Source organism: Rutidosis leptorrhynchoides, chromosome 11, assembly GCF_046630445.1.
Source record: "Rutidosis leptorrhynchoides isolate AG116_Rl617_1_P2 chromosome 11, CSIRO_AGI_Rlap_v1, whole genome shotgun sequence".
Taxonomy (NCBI): Eukaryota; Viridiplantae; Streptophyta; class Magnoliopsida; order Asterales; family Asteraceae; genus Rutidosis; species Rutidosis leptorrhynchoides.
The window spans coordinates 129,272,474-129,290,756 of record NC_092343.1 but is presented as its reverse complement, the minus strand read 5'-3'; the positions used below and the strand labels follow the sequence as shown (position 1 = coordinate 129,290,756).

Below are 18,283 nucleotides of genomic sequence, written 5' to 3'. Positions count from 1 at the left end.
AAACGAGACTACTAACTTAAGGGTTTCGAAACAATATATATACATGTAACAATTAACGACGAAATAACGACTTAATTAAAATGTATATATATGTAATGTATTAAAAAGTATTAATACACATTTGAAAGACTTAAAGACATAAATCAAAATACTTATACTTAACAAAGATAGTTATAATCGTATTCCCATTCGTTTTCATCAAGAATTCTACTCGTATTCATATGGTATTTTCACCCGTATAATACCTAACTTCTAGATGTATATACTATTAATATATACACTCAAATGATCAGCTCTTAGCAGCCCTAAATTAGTCAACAAACATGTGGAACCAACCATTAGACAACTAGCATGAATTATGAGCAAGAAAACAAAACAAGAACTCCTTTAACCCCACTCACCACTCACCACTCACCATTCACTTCATTTCATTTCTAATTTTCTTTTCTAATTCTCTCTCAAAACACACACACCCTCAAGAACGAAATTTCCAGTAAACTAATCATCATCTTCATCAAAAACTACTTCAAGAATCAAGCTATAATTATCATAGGAAGAACACTTCAAGAACACTTCGAAAATCCTTTCAAGTTTGCAAGATTACTTTCAATCTTTCTAGTCCATTCCAAGTAATCATCTAAGATCAAGAAACTCTTGTTATTTACAGTAGGTTATCATTCTAAATGAAGGTAATATTCATATTCAATCTTTGATTAGATTTCTATAAATATAACTATCTTTAATCAAGTAGTAATCTTAGTTGAACTTGTTTTCATTCCATGATTCTACTTCAAGAACTTTCAAGCCATCAAAGATCCTTTGAAGCTCAAGATTAATTCTTGTAATTTACAGTAGGTTTATCTACTAAACTTGAGGTAGTAACGATGTTCATAGCCTTGCTCGATTCTTACATATATAACTATCTTATTCGAAGAATATAACTTGTAATCACTAGAACATAGTTTAGTTAATTCTAAACTTATTCACAAACAAACTAAATCCTTCTAACTTGACTTTAAAAACAACTTCACGAATGTACTATATCTATATGATATGCTAACATAAGGATTTAAAACTAAAAAACACGAAGAACACCGTAAAACTGGACATACGCCGTCGTAGTAAAACCGGGGGCTGTTTCGGGTTGGATAATTAAAAACTATCTTAAACTTTGAATTTAAAGTTGGTTTTTAGAGAAAATGATATTTCATATGAACATGTTAATATATCTAAAAATGGTGGTTAAACTCAAAGTAGAAGTATGTTTTTCAAAATGGTCATCAAGGTGTCGTTCTTTCGGCAGATATGACTACTCTTTATAAATAGACTTATAACCTGTAACACTGACTATAAACCACCAATTTTTCAGTTTAGTATTAGAAAATAGAGTTCATTAAAAAACCATAGCAATTTTATTCACTCAAAACCGATTTGTAACGAAGAAGATATGGGCAAAAGAATATTGGTTAAAAATGGCTAAAATGACTACGGGATTGTTTTTACAAAATCTATACTAACCATATCCTAGCTAACTTTTCCTGTATTATACATGTATTTAAAAATGTCATGACTATTTTCTTGTAATATACTAGTCTTGGTTAAGTCCGAGACAATATCATGTAATCTTGATTAGTTAAGACAATAGTTATACAATACGTCGGATAAATCGAAAGACACCATGTACACAATACGTCTAGATTAATTCTAAGACAATAGTTGTACCTTGGGTCATGATTGAGTCTTGTACAATACATATACAATACGTCTTGATTATTCCAGGGTGATATTTTGGACTATATATATGGACTACTAACATTGGACTACTAACGTTGGACTGCTAACTTGACAACTTAAATCATCAACACGTAAATAAAAATATGATGTGAATGTATTTCTATCATACTATGATATATGTATATATTTGTTATAGGTTCGTGAATCTATCCTTGGCTAAGTCTGATTTTTGACGAATTGAAAATTTGTGAAAGTGAGTTTCATTACTCCCTTTTTATATATATTTTTGAGCTGAGAATACATGCACTATTTTATAACTGTTTTACGAAATGGACACAAGTACTGAAATTATATTCTATGGTTAGATTACGAATACCAAATATCGCCCCTTATTAGCTTGGTAGCCTAAGAATTAGGGAAATGACCCCTAATTGACGCGAATCCTAAATATAGATCTATAGACCTTGACACGTCCCATTCGGGTTACGAATGCTTTAGTACTTCGATTGATATATACTGATTATGATGGCCAGTATATAGCATGAAGATTGCGAAATGCCTGTATGCGAGGGATATTCTATATGCATCTTGTTAGTTCGGTTACCAAGCGTTCACCATATGAATGATTTTATCTTTATGCAGATTGCGAAATGCCTGTATAATGTTTATGAAAATGAAAATGAAAATCTTGAGGTCTATTAAAATGATGGAAATGATTGTTTATGTTAGACTAATGAACTCACCAAACTTTTGGTTGACACTTTTAAGCATGTTTATTCTCAGGTACGGAAGAAATCTTCCGCTTTGCTTTTACTCAAATTAAAGATATTACTTGGAGTCATTCATGGATTATTTCTAATGACGTTGCATTCGAGTCGTTGAGTTCAAAAAGATTATTATTAAGTAAATGATAGATTAAGTCATTTATAATTTGAAGATATTATGAATTGATATGCATATTTGTCAACTATCGTTGTAATGAAAGATTGTCTTTTAAAAACGAATGCAATGTTTGTAAAACGTATCATATAGAGGTCAGTACCTCGCAATGGGACCAAATGTTATTGTATTCGTCCATATGAATTTGGACGGTGTAACGACCCGGAAATTCCCGACCAAATTTAAACTTTAATCTTTATATGTTTCCGACACAATAAGCAAAATTTGTAATATTGAGTCTCGAAAGTTTTGAAATCTATATTCATGTGATTAATTACCCTTTGACCATGCCTGACGATTCACGAACTATTATGTACATTAGATATATAATACTTTATATGGATGTATTTTATTTTAATTAACGAGATTAAATGATAATATAATCAGATATTTTGATTACGAGTCATTATTATGAGGTCCACTTTGAATTAGGAAACCCTTACTTTTAACGATATCCGGAATATTTGGTAAAGTGATTCTGTGTAAGAACAAAAGTGTTATTATTGAGGATTAGACAGAGGTTAGCGGAGAGTCTCGTTTAATTTTCAAAAGCGTACCTTGCAATGATTGACTTGTGTCACTTGATAGGCTAATTATTTAGTTTTCTTAATATTGAAAACGTTTTACGATGTATATGAAACCTTTTAAAGAATGATTTTGAATATAATTAATCCTGGAAAACTAAATTATATTTATTCAATTTAGTACGAACACATTTTTCGATATAATAGAATTTGATTATAAAATATTTTTATGGATTTTCAATGATATAAAAATAAAAATAAAGATAAAATAAAGATTTCTAATGAGCACCAAAAGACTACAACATTTCATCACAAGATTGTAAGTTAAAATGTTGGAAATCACTAAACCTGCGCACTTGCACGAGAAAAATCATAACTAATTCATACTGACTCGAAAAAGGGTGATTCTGGTGTCCAAACGACCGCAACTCAAAACTCTACAACTTTCGTGAAGACACCTTACGTGGATCACGTACCTATCTACGCGAAACGCGTAATGTTTTGCCGACATAAAAAAGGTGATGGCAACTTGGACGACAAAACTTCTTTAAATATCAAATTCTGGTTCCATTTTTTTTATTCTTTCACTCATATTACTCCGTAACATATTATTAATTATAATTATTATTATTATTATTAAAATTATTATTATTATTATTATTTAGATTTAGATTAATATTATTATTAATCTTAGGATTAGGAGTATTATTAGTACTAAATATACATAAAATACTATGACGAGGTTCTGCCCAAATGTTTTCAAAACAAGTTTCATGAGTGAGATAGAATTATTGAGATTATGGGTTATAGCTATGGAGGTTATGGGTAATGTTCGGGGGTTTTGCTCGTGAGATAAACTAGTGTTTATCATCTCCGTTGCGCCTATGTACTTTTCTGCAATATTGAATCTCAATATTGATACGTTCGTGAATCCGAGACCAACCCCACATTTGTTCAATGACGTCTTGAGTATTTTTACTACAAAATACAGTATGGTGAGTTTCATTTGCTCCCTTTTTAATTGCTTTTGCAATATATATTTTTGGGCTGAGAATACATGCGCTGCTTTTATAAATGTTTACAAAATAGACACAAGTACTTAAAAATATATTCTACGTTGAGTTGTACCACTGGCATACTTCTTTGTAGCTTGGTAACTACTATTTACATGGGTATTGTAAACGCGAATCCTGTTGATAGATCTATCGGGCCTGACAACCCCAACCGGACTGGACGACCAGTATTCAACGGTTGCACAGTACTTCGTTTCGGTGACTACACTTGGTACGGTGTAGTGAGATTTCATAATAAAGGGAATATGCGACGTGATTAAATGTTAAGTATGGTTACCAGGTGCTCAACTACTTAGAATGCTTTACATACACTTGCGAGTGTATTATATTTATGATTATGAAATCTTGTGGTCTATTAAAATATTGAAATGATTGTTATGATAAACCTATGAACTCACCAACCTTTTGGTTGACACTTTAAAGCATGTTTATTCTCAGGTACGAATTAAGTCTTCCGCTGTGCATTTGCTCAATTTAAGGACATTACTTGGAGTCGATCATCGCAATGGGACCAAATGTTGATGACTTCGTCCAGGTGGACAAAGATGGGTCGTCACAGGTGGTATCAGAGCGGTGGTCTTAGTGAACCGGGTCTTGCATTAGTGTGTCTAACTAATAGTTGTTAGGATGCATTAGCAAGTCTGGACTTCGACCTTAGCTGCATATTATACGTATTGTTTATCATTCCTAGTGGAAAATTTCCTGCTTAGCATTCCTAAGTCTAGACACGTCTTACTGCCTCTATTGCATAGACAGGGTATAGATAAATTCATATCTTAGCGTATCTGTTATTGTTACCTTTGCCTGACAGCTTCCGTAGATTCCTCCGTAACTTATGGGATTGTAGTACTATATATGCATATGTAAATTATGTATTGCAGGGTACTAATCTACATCCTATAATCTATTTTTTTTTTCAAAAATCCTACATCTGATCGTACGAGATGAATTCCTCAACCAGTTCGAATTCCTCGGATTCCGACAGCTATTCCGATATGGAGGTTCACCTAAGCTCCGAAAGCAGTGTCACCAGAATGAATCAACCAATCATCCATCCCCAATTCATCTGATGGGTTCGTAGTCGACTTAATCAATGGAGACGCGTAGAAGGTGATCCCTTCCACTAATCGAATTCACCTCTTGATGAAGAACCTGATGTAGTGACCCGAACTTTTCCATGTTTATATATATTAATTGAGATTGATATTTACATGATTAAATGTTTCCAACATGTTAAGCAATCAAACTTGTTAAGACTTGATTAATTGAAATATGTTTCATATAGACAATTGACCACCCAAGTTGACCGGTGATTCACGAACGTTAAAACTTGTAAAAACTATATGATGACATATATATGGTTATATATATATAGTTAACATTATATTATGATAATTAAACATATCATTAAGTATATTAACAATGAACTACATATGTAAAAACAGGACTACTAACTTAATGATTTTGAAACAAGACATATATGTAACGATTATCGTTGTAACGACATTTAATGTATATATATCATATTAAGAGATATTCGTACATCATAATATCATGATAATATAATAATTTAAAATCTCTTTTGATATTATAAACATTGGGTTAACAACATTTAACAAGATCGTTAACCTAAAGGTTTCAAAACAACATTTACATGTAACGACTAACGATGACTTAACGACTCAGTTAAAATGTATATACATGTAGTGTTTTAATATGTATTTATACACTTTTGAAAGACTTCAATACACTTATCAAAATACTTCTACTTAACAAAAATGCTTACAATTACATCCTCGTTCAGTTTCATCAACAATTCTACTCGTATGCACCCGTATTCGTACTCGTACAATACACAGCTTTTAGATGTATGTACTATTGGTATATACACTCCAATGATCAGCTCTTAGCAGCCCATGTGAGTCACCTAACACATGTGGGAACCATCATTTGGCAACTAGCATGAAATATCTCATAAAATTACAAAAATATGAGTAATCATTCATGACTTATTTACATGAAAACAAAATTACATATCCTTTATATCTAATCCATACACCAATGACCAAAAACACCTACAAACACTTTCATTCTTCAATTTTCTTCATCTAATTGATCTCTCTCAAGTTCTATCTTCAAGTTCTAAGTGTTCTTCATAAATTCCAAAAGTTCTAGTTTCATAAAATCAAGAATACTTTCAAGTTTGCTAGCTCACTTCCAATCTTGTAAGGTGATCATCCAACCTCAAGAAATCTTTATTTATTACAGTAGGTTATCATTCTAATACAAGGTAATAATCATATTCAAACTTTGGTTCAATTTCTATAACTATAACAATCTTATTTCAAGTGATGATCTTACTTGAACTTGTTTTCGTGTCATGATTCTGCTTCAAGAACTTCGAGCCATCCAAGGATCCATTGAAGCTAGATCCATTTTTCACTTTTCCAGTAGGTTTATCCAAGGAAATTAAGGTAGTAATGATGTTCATAACATCATTCGATTCATACATATAAAGCTATCTTATTCGAAGGTTTAAACTTGTAATCACTAGAACATAGTTTAGTTAATTCTAAACTTGTTCGCAAACAAAAGTTAATCCTTCTAACTTGACTTTTAAAATCAACTAAACACATGTTCTATATCTATATGATATGCTAACTTAATGATTTAAAACCTGGAAACACGAAAAACACCGTAAAACCGGATTTACGCCGTCGTAGTAAAACCGCGGGCTGTTTTGGGTTAGTTAATTAAAAACTATGATAAACTTTGATTTAAAAGTTGTTATTCTGAGAAAATGATTTTTATTATGAACATGAAACTATATCCAAAAATTATGGTTAAACTCAAAGTGGAAGTATGTTTTCTAAAATGGTCATCTAGACGTCGTTCTTTCGACTGAAATGACTACCTTTACAAAAACGACTTGTAACTTATTTTTCCGACTATAAACCTATACATTTTCTGTTTAGATTCATAAAATAGAGTTCAATATGAAACCATAGCAATTTGATTCACTCAAAACGGATTTAAAATGAAGAAGTTATGGGTAAAACAAGATTGGATAATTTTTCTCATTTTAGCTACGTGAAAATTGGTAACAAATCTATTCCAACCATAACTTAATCAACTTGTATTGTATATTATGTAATCTTGAGATACCACAGACACGTATACAATGTTTCGACCTATCATGTCGACACATCTATATATATTTCGGAACAATCATAGACACTCTATATGTGAATGTTGGAGTTAGCTATACAGGGTTGAGGTTGATTCCAAAATATATATAGTTTGAGTTGTGATCAATACTGAGATACGTATACACTGGGTCGTGGATTGATTCAAGATAATATTTATCGATTTATTTCTGTACATCTAACTGTGGACAACTAGTTGTAGGTTACTAACGAGGACAGCTGACTTAATAAACTTAAAACATCAAAATATATTAAAAGTGTTGTAAATATATTTTGAACATACTTTGATATATATGTATATATTGTTATAGGTTCGTGAATCAACCAGTGGCCAAGTCTTACTTCTCGACGAAGTAAAAATCTGTGAAAGTGAGTTATAGTCCCACTTTTAAAATCTAATATTTTTGGGATGAGAATACATGCAGGTTTTATAAATGATTTACAAAATAGACACAAGTACGTGAAACTACATTCTATGGTTGAATTATCGAAATCGAATATGCCCCTTTCTATTAAGTCTGGTAATCTAAGAATTAGGGAACAGACACCCTAATTGACGCGAATCCTAAAGATAGATCTATTGGGCCTAACAAACCCCATCCAAAGTACCGGATGCTTTAGTACTTCGAAATTTATATCATATCCGAAGGGTGTCCCGGAATGATGGGGATATTCTTATATATGCATCTTGTTATTGTCGGTTACCAGGTGTTCACCATATGAATGATTTTTATCTCTATGTATGGGATGTGTATTGAAATATGAAATCTTGTGGTCTATTGTTACGATTTGATATATATAGGTTAAACCTATAACTCACCAACATTTTTGTTGACGTTTAAAGCATGTTTATTCTCAGGTGAATACTAAGAGCTTCCGCTGTTGCATACTAAAATAAGGACAAGATTTGGAGTCCATGTTTGTATGATATTGTGTAAAAACTGCATTCAAGAAACTGATTTCGATGTAACATATTTGTATTGTAAACCATTATATAATGGTCGTGTGTAAACAGGATATTTTAGATTATCATTATTTGATAATCTACGTAAAGCTTTTTAAACTTTTATTTATGAAATAAAGGTTATGGTTTGTTTTAAAAATGAATGCAGTCTTTGAAAAACGTCTCATATAGAGGTCAAAAACCTCCAACGAAATCAATTAATATGGAACGTTTTTAATCAATAAGAACGGGACATTTCACCTGAAGCACTTACCGGCGGACCTGTTTGTAACACCATTTTCACCCTCATTGCCCGAATATCTCGTCACGATTATATCATAACTCAGATTCTAAACCTTATTCATTCACCCTTTCTTACAAACAATCATTCCGGAATAATAGAAGAAGTCAACGAACTTCGCGCTCGAGTAATCAATTTGGAAAATATGGTGCAAAATTTACCAGCTTCAGTAACATAACCCGCTTCAGCACCAAAGGTACCAGTACCACCAATAACCCAAGTTTCAACAATCCATGCCTCAACATCTCATTCTGTACCTCGAGTATAATCATTGTTCAACGTATCGTTCTATCTACTTTATCTTCGTTCGACATGGCGATTATGTAATCTCTAATGTTTTAGAGATTATATATTCTTGTTCTAATGGTAAATCAAATGAGTTTAATATCATATTGACTCATTAAATCCATGATTATATCTGAAGAAAATATATATGTATATATATTTTCATAAAGATTGTAATTAAAAATTCTTTTGTACAAATTGTTAATGGTGAAAATATTTTAACGGGTAGGTAATACCCGAGGAATATTTAGATTTCACATTAATAAGTTACACAGTACATTCTTCAAATCTGATTCAACAGTCATTTACTATCCTACTTACATTCACCGATATACGTATCCGTTCACTGCATAATAACCCTTTTCATTCAATTTCATATTTGGATTTTGACTTATCAAAATCTAACAAGTGGTATAATGAAGGAAACATTGGACAAAATAAAATTTGTTAGAAACAAACGAATTAACTAATTGAAATTTTGTTAAGAATCCACGCTAACTGTTCCAGCTAACTGTTCCTAGCTAACTGATTACATTTTATTTATCACAATTTAATTATCGCAATTTTATTTATCGTCATTTAAATTCTGTTATTTACTTTACGCATTTAAGTTATCTTTATTTAATTTATGTTATTTACTTTACGCACTTTATTTATCGTTATTTAATTTCTGTTATTTATTTATACACTTTAAATAACGGGACACGTATACAAGGTTTCGACATATCATATTGACCCATCTATATATCTATCTTGGAACAACCATAGACACTCTATATGCAAATGACGGAGTTAGCTATACAGGGTTGAGGTTGATTCCAAAATATATATATAGTTTGAGTTGTGATCAATACTGAGACCGGTACACGTGTCACGATGCGTATTAATTAATTCGAATATTATATATTAAACTATATATATGGACTATTGGACTATTGGACTATTGGACTACTAACTTTGGACAATTAAAATGAATTAAAATATTGATTATAACATATGAAACTAAACAATTCTTCAAGTTTACCACTTGATTTCATCTTAAACCTCGTTTGTATCTTGACGATTACAATCTGCGTTCAAACCTTTCAAAATTCTTGAAAACACCTCGATCGAGAGGATGAACCAGCCGCACTTTATCTACGAAAGAAAAGATTGATGCATATAGTTATGCATCTGAAAAACTTTCGGAAACTGAGTAAACGTTTAACACGTAGATGTGCTAATTCCTTTAGTGTTATTATTACCCAAAATAATTCGGTAATCCCTTTCAAAGTAGCAAATTTTGTCACAGCTCCAGCAAGTCAACTCCGACTTTTCATACGAAATAACCTTATTATAACCTTGATATATATGCGTACTCTTTATTGTTACTGGAGAATCTTTTATATTCCACCATATTACCATCAGCGTTTAATCATCTAAAAATACAATTCTCCTGAAACCACCTCAGTTTGATAACCGATGACCCAGATCCGTTAACTTTGAAAATGCTGACGAAGTAGCATGTTGTAGATGGTCTTAATGGCCAATAGTGATGATAAAGAAGGAAGTGTTAGGAACGCTCGATAGAAAATTTGGTACTGAAAATCGGATTGAGCACACCGTGAAGGAAACAAAGAACAAATACAAGGACCAAACCCTATATTCAAAGAATCCAGGTAATTCTGGATCCGATGAAATCTTTAGAGAATATCATGCTCCGAAGTCACGTTAAAATCTTGCGAAAATTTTTTTTTTTCTCTTCATCAACCTTTGAACATAGAAATTCCAAAATATCATCATAAATATCTTCGATATTTCTGAAGACATTTTTATAAATATTCTCATCCGAAATTATATATATATATTTTTTTATGCTATCTGTATTCCATTATATTGGAAACTTCTGTAAAATTTAAGTATAAATTATGAATGAATTGTGGACAAGTGTTGGGAACTGATGTATGAGTTAGTATAATATAATGCGCTTGGCCAACGTGATTATATTACAGTAAGTCATGCTGAGTTTCTAATGAAACGCGATGATTATCAGTACCATCATCATGTGTCATGTTACATAACTCTTTCATTCTACATAACCTCCGAACATATCAAGAAGAATATATTCTTGATAGTTCTATCCTCAGTAATTTTGATAAATTTGAAAATCAAAACATGCTATCACATTCCTTCCTGCTTAGAACATTATAATCATTCGAAATTCTATATCTACCAATTCTGGACCATTATTCGCTTGACTTGAAGTCGGGAAGAGAAAACAGAAGCATAGAGCTTCAAAATATAAGGGAGAATATAAAGCCCGATAACAACACATAAATTACAAACCATGTATATCAATACGTATCATAACGTAAAGACATGGGAGAATTAAAAACATTAAAACCCCAAAGGCGAAGTAGAAGAAAGTAGATTCCTCTGGTGGAAGTTGGAAAAGGAGAATGAATGTTGCGATAGTAAGGATGAGGACAAGAATTAGAACTAGATTAAGCATTTTCACAATCGTTTGAAAGTATGGATCGAGAAAGAAAGAATTGGAGTGGTGAAAATAATGGAACGAAAGAAGTTCATTTATAGAGAAGATACCAGACAAAGCAATCAAGACAGATAATCGCAATAAATTAAAGAGATCCTAATCTTCCATAAATCCCGAAGAATCAAATCCTATAGATTTCAAGATTTTCTTTTAAACCCCTTAAATTCCGGAAATTCACTGTGACTACGTCAAAAGTTAAATCTCTATCTCCATCTCTTGTGATAGCTTCACTCGTACGCTTCACATAATCGAACTGTTTTACCACTATTACTAAATGGTGATAAAACTCTAGTTATCAATTCATATTCGTCATAAAAACATTTTATTGTTAGTCATGACGATCTCGATCAAATTTCGGGGACGAAATTTCTTTAACGGGTGGGTACTGTAACGACCCGGAAATTCCCGACCAAATTTAAACTTTAATCTTTATATGTTTCCGACACAATAAGCAAAATTTGTAATATTGAGTCTCGAAAGTTTTGAAATCTATATTCATGTGATTAATTACCCTTTGACCATGCCTGACGATTCACGAACTATTATGTACATTAGATATATAATACTTTATATGGATGTATTTTATTTTAATTAACGAGATTAAATGATAATATAATCAGATATTTTGATTACGAGTCATTATTATGAGGTCCACTTTGAATTAGGAAACCCTTACTTTTAACGATATCCGGAATATTTGGTAAAGTGATTCTGTGTAAGAACAAAAGTGTTATTATTGAGGATTAGACAGAGGTTAGCGGAGAGTCTCGTTTAATTTTCAAAAGCGTACCTTGCAATGATTGACTTGTGTCACTTGATAGGCTAATTATTTAGTTTTCTTAATATTGAAAACGTTTTACGATGTATATGAAACCTTTTAAAGAATGATTTTGAATATAACTAATCCTGGAAAACTAAATTATATTTATTCAATTTAGTACGAACACATTTTTCGATATAATAGAATTTGATTATAAAATATTTTTATGGATTTTCAATGATATAAAAATAAAAATAAAGATAAAATAAAGATTTCTAATGAGCACCAAAAGACTACAACATTTCATCACAAGATTGTAAGTTAAAATGTTGGAAATCACTAAACCTGCGCACTTGCACGAGAAAAATCATAACTAATTCATACTTACTCGAAAAAGGGTGATTCTGGTGTCCAAACGACCGTAACTCAAAACTCTACAACTTTCGTGAAGACACCTTACACGGATCACGTACCTATCTACGCGAAACGCGTAATGTTTTGCCGACATAAAAAAGGTGATGGCAACTTGGACGACAAAATTTCTTTAAATATCGAATTCTAGTTCCATTTTTTTTTATTCTTTCACTCATATTACTCCGTAACATATTATTAATTATAATTATTATTATTATTATTAAAATTATTATTATTATTATTATTTAGATTAATATTATTATTAATCTTAGGATTAGGAGTATTATTAGTACTAAATATACATAAAATACTATGACGAGGTTCTGCCCAAATGTTTTCAAAACAAGTTTCATGAGTGAGATAGAATTATTGAGATTATGGGTTATAGCTATGGAGGTTATGGGTAATGTTCGGGGGTTTTGCTCGTGAGATAAACTAGTGTTTATCATCTCCGTTGCGCCTATGTACTTTCCTGCAATATTGAATCTCAATATTGATACGTTCGTGAATCCGAGACCAACCCCACATTTGTTCAATGACGTCTTGAGTATTTTTACTACAAAATACAGTATGGTGAGTTTCATTTGCTCCCTTTTTAATTGCTTTTGCAATATATATTTTTGGGCTGAGAATACATGCGCTGCTTTTATAAATGTTTACAAAATAGACACAAGTACTTAAAAATATATTCTACGTTGAGTTGTACCACTGGCATACTTCTCTGTAGCTTGGTAACTACTATTTACATGGGTATTGTAAACGCGAATCCTGTTGATAGATCTATCGGGCCTGACAACCCCAACCGGACTGGACGACCAGTATTCAACGGTTGCACAGTACTTCGTTTCGGTGACTACACTTGGTACGGTGTAGTGAGATTTCATAATAAAGGGAATATGCGACGTGATTAAATGTTAAGTATGGTTACCAGGTGCTCAACTACTTAGAATGCTTTACATACACTTGCGAGTGTATTATATTTATGATTATGAAATCTTGTGGTCTATTAAAATATTGAAATGATTGTTATGATAAACCTATGAACTCACCAACCTTTTGGTTGACACTTTAAAGCATGTTTATTCTCAGGTACGAATTAAGTCTTCCGCTGTGCATTTGCTCAATTTAAGGACATTACTTGGAGTCGATCATCGCAATGGGACCAAATGTTGATGACTTCGTCCAGGTGGACAAGGATGGGTCGTCACAGACGGGCCATTATAATGTGAAAAAGGAGGTATACGAAAATATATTAGTTTTTAATACAAAATACAGTATAAATTACACAAGTTTTTTTTATTTATTACAAATGGGATATACCTAAACCTTGCCTCACACTTATAGGCAGTGAACCTAATCGTAGAGTAGTGTAGTTTTTAGTAAGTCTGGTTCGTTCCACAGGGAGCCTTTATGTGTCTAGAAAAACATAAGTTTATATATTTTATAATATAAGTTTGTATATATATAGTAGTAGTATTATTATTATAAAGGGGGGGGGGGTTTACCGTTTAACGACCAGTTTGTCAAATTTTTAGTTTTTGCGATAATTTAAATTGCGATAAAATAAATTGCGAGTAAATAAAATAGCGATGAAATATGAAATAAAAGTATTATGCTTATTTAAACTTCCGTAATCATGATGTTTGACATTTTATTTATATATTATTACCCCGGGTTAATTGTTCTTTGTCTTGGTTTATTTGATACGTCTATCTGGCTTTTGCCCATAATAGTCCATCGGTCATAAATATAAAGTACGAGTGTCCTCGTCAAATTACCCTTATATCCGAAGTCAAATAGTTCAACTAATTAAGGATTTAAACTGTGATGCAGTTATCACTTCTCTCAACAATTACACCAGTTATCACTGTATGCAATCCACCCCTGTTTTAATTAGATATGAATATTAATTTACCCACTTGATCAGTTTGAATAATCAATTACCCAACTTGAATAATTAATTAAATGACTATAATAGACTCTGTATGAACGTCATTAAATAGGATAACCATAATCATTATTTAATTATTAGGTTAATTAATTTGAATATAGGTTCGACAGACTCCAATGAGTTGTCACTCGATTAGACAATACCCCTATCTATTAATAGTCCATATTCCAATATCTACAAGTGTCGGTCTTTGTCCAAACATTAATTATGGTCCAAAGTTCAATAACCCGGTCTTAATATTTAGTCTAACATCACGATTACTTCAGCTCAAATAAGCATAATAATAACTTAGTGACGAGACATTAATTTAAAAAGGTTGAACATAACTTACAATGATTAAAAATCGCGTAGTGTTACACGGACAGAGTTTCGACTTTTGAAACCTTAAAACATTTGTTACAATAACCTTATTATTAAAATTAACTTTAAATTAAAATTATAATATAAATTATAAATATAGAGAGAGAAAAAAAGAGATTAATAAAATCTCTGGTGTTTTTGGTGTACTGAATTCGGCCAGAAAATGATCAATTTAAAGACCTGGCCAAGTTTTCCCTGCCATGCGATAGCATGGATTTCTTGCCTCCAGGCCATGCGATCGCATGGCCTTCTGATCCAGCTCACAATATTTTAGTTTTTAGTTTGTCGACATATTATTTAAATATATATATAATATATATAATTTTATATAATTATATACATATTATATTATATTCTTGTGCATAGTTGACTTGTACTTTTAGCTCCGTTGAGTCGTACGTTGTTACTCGGTTTATGTCCCGGTTCTGGATTTTCAAACGTCTTTTTGTATGCTAAGATATTTTGTACTTTGCGTTCCGCGTCTTGTACTTTTGTCATTTTTAGACGTTAATCATCAATAAATTGAACCACTTGGATTGTAACTTGTACTTTTGAGCTTTTTGGTCAGTTGCGTCTTCAAATCGTCAATTCTGCCTTTTGTCTTCACCTTTTATTATTTAAACGAATATCATTTGTAAATAGAACAATTGCAACTAAAAGCTTGTCTTTCTGGAAGGATAATGCTATGAAATATATGTTCGTTTTTAGCATTATCAAATATTCCCAAACTTAAGCGTTGCTTGTCCTCAAGCAATATAGAACTTGAATCTTCACACTAATCACTTCTTTATTCTTCACACTTTATACATCAGTGATTTTTATACAGCGGTATGAACAATGAGAGTAACTTTGTGGTTTACAGTCTCACATGACTATAAAAATTTAGATCCTTTAGGAAATAGGATCTTTATGAAAACATTTGATCTTTTGAAAATTCAAGCTAGATTTTACCCTAGACAGGTTTTCCGGAATAACCCTTCACCGGTGTTTGCAAAATATTTTTGTGGGTTGTGGGTTTCAGATTTTAAAATTTTAGCTCAAAACTTGTGGTTTTGTGTCACCCACTTGCTAACCTTGTATTAGGAAAGCACACGTCCAGTTTACTTGTCCCGTATATTACCTTTCGGTAAACGACCGTCCAGTTGTAAAGGAAAGCGATGAACAAGCAACTGTTAAGGCGATGTCTAATGACTTGCGTTTGATTATGGTCCACAACGTCTCAGATGCAATTACTATCCTTGGTAGGAGCAATAGTAAAGACCACCCTATAGTTTTTCGGTCTGGCATAAGGTCCTTTCTTCGACCATGCTATGCAACCACCGTTCTTACGGTTGACACCCGATTTAGTTCAGGTGACCTAATGAATTCTGATGAAATCTTAGGATTTTACGTTCAATGGTAATGAACGCATTAAAAATGGGTTTTTCAGAAAACAAATCGGTTTTAGTTTTGATCAAAATATTTTCTCGGTCAAGCTCGAGTTTAGATATCATTGAATTCTATGAGTTTGAATTCTCAATCTTTAATGTCAATCTCAAGGATTGAGTAATATCAGGCTTAAAAGCTGATTTTTTATCTTTAAGGAGATTATCCTTTCTGGGGATCTGATTCATTAGTCTTATCCAGCTAATTTGCACGGCGCCCTCCCCATTTTACGAGACAGATCCTCTCATAGTTAGGATAAGTCTGACCACTTGGCAACCCTGTTTGATGCTGAGGTCCATGGATGTCCTGCTGATTTTAGAGATGACTTTTCTAGATTTTTCGTCAACCTACAGCTGGTCTGGACGACAACTTCTTGACCTAAATCAAGAAGTGCGTGTCTTTTTCGGAAGACTTTACTTCCTATAATGATGGAATTGATTCATCGTGTAGATCCATCTTTCTCATATATTTATATTACAGTAAACCGGGTAAAACTGATTAATATCATCTAAAGCTAAAGTACCTGCAATGATCTTGTACAAAAATGTGTGATATATGTTTTAAATAACTTGGTAATTCTTCCCACACTTAGCTTTTATTTATGTTTTTCTTTGCCTTTTTATTCTAGACTATTCCATTCTTAAATGAATTCTAGCATTTAAGGTTGTTTCTCAATTTATATCCTTTTTGAGGCAACGATAATTTCGGTATTATCGCCTAATTTTATCGTTCATAAATATGTATAAACATGATTTTGAATTCATTTAATTGAAATTTTTTCAAATTTTCATTAAATTTGGCAATTAAACTAAGTGTATTAATAATATGTTTAACCGAAAGAATTTAATCCCTCCCCACACTTAAGATCTTGCAATGCCCTCATTTGCAAGAAATCAGAAATAATTTAAATTCATGAGGGTGATTAGCGTAGAAAATGATTAAAATTTTTATCAAAGTTTTCAAACATATTGTTGATTGTTTGTTCGAATGATAAATGGTGCACATCATTTGTTCATTACGTCATTTGTTACATCACATTTGTTTTTCGTCTTGTCGTCAAAATTAGTAGCTTTTGCTGAACTTAATGCCAGTCTTTGAAAATGCGCTGTTTTACCCTGTTGTGTACAATTGATAACATACATACAATACAAATATAAACATGCAATAATTTGAAATGGCACTTAGAATCTCACTTTCAAATTATAAATACAATATATGAACATAATAATAATAATAAAAGTTTTAAATACTACAAAATAGAAAATATATCAAATGTTTAAACATAATAAGAAAGAAAATGTTAGAAACATAGATAATAAACAATGGAACAGATAATCAATCTGGATACGGATTCCAGTTCATGTTGTCTTTCGGGTTCCATTTTTGGTGATACGTGTCCTGGTAGGCTTGGTTTGGGTCATAAAGGGTGTAGGGTGGTCTCATATCGGGCTGAAATGGTGAATAGTATGCAGGTTGAGTTGGAACGTAGTTCTGTGGTACCTGATATGATAGATGGCTCATGATTTGGTGCTGATGAACGTCCCATCTATCATGTTGTCACTGCCTCGATTGCTCGTACTCATCTGCAGCTCTCCACTGAACATACTGATTATGCCGCATCTCGGCATTCATTTCCACCTCATCTATCCGCTGATATACATCAATATAACTATCTCGAACAACTTCCCTAATATCAGCTGCTTCCTCCATTTCCACGTCTGAGCCCCTTTCCACCTGCGGTCTGCTACCCTGATATGGCACTGCCCTATTCTATCTCTGTGACAGTACCTGTACCCCCGGATAAACCGCAAGACCTATAGGTTCGGTTTGTTTCG

General features: G+C 32.1%; 1 protein-coding gene across 1 annotated transcript in view; it reads right to left on the bottom strand.

Annotated features, from left to right (window-relative positions):
• The window catches only part of LOC139874939 (uncharacterized), a 216,794-nt gene that overhangs the window by 99,783 nt on the left and 98,728 nt on the right, over positions 1 to 18,283 (bottom strand). The window contains exon 2 of the mRNA XM_071862329.1: positions 13,430 to 13,439. Within this exon, the coding sequence (XP_071718430.1) occupies positions 13,430 to 13,439 (10 nt within the window). The remainder of the gene's footprint in view (positions 1 to 13,429; positions 13,440 to 18,283) is intronic.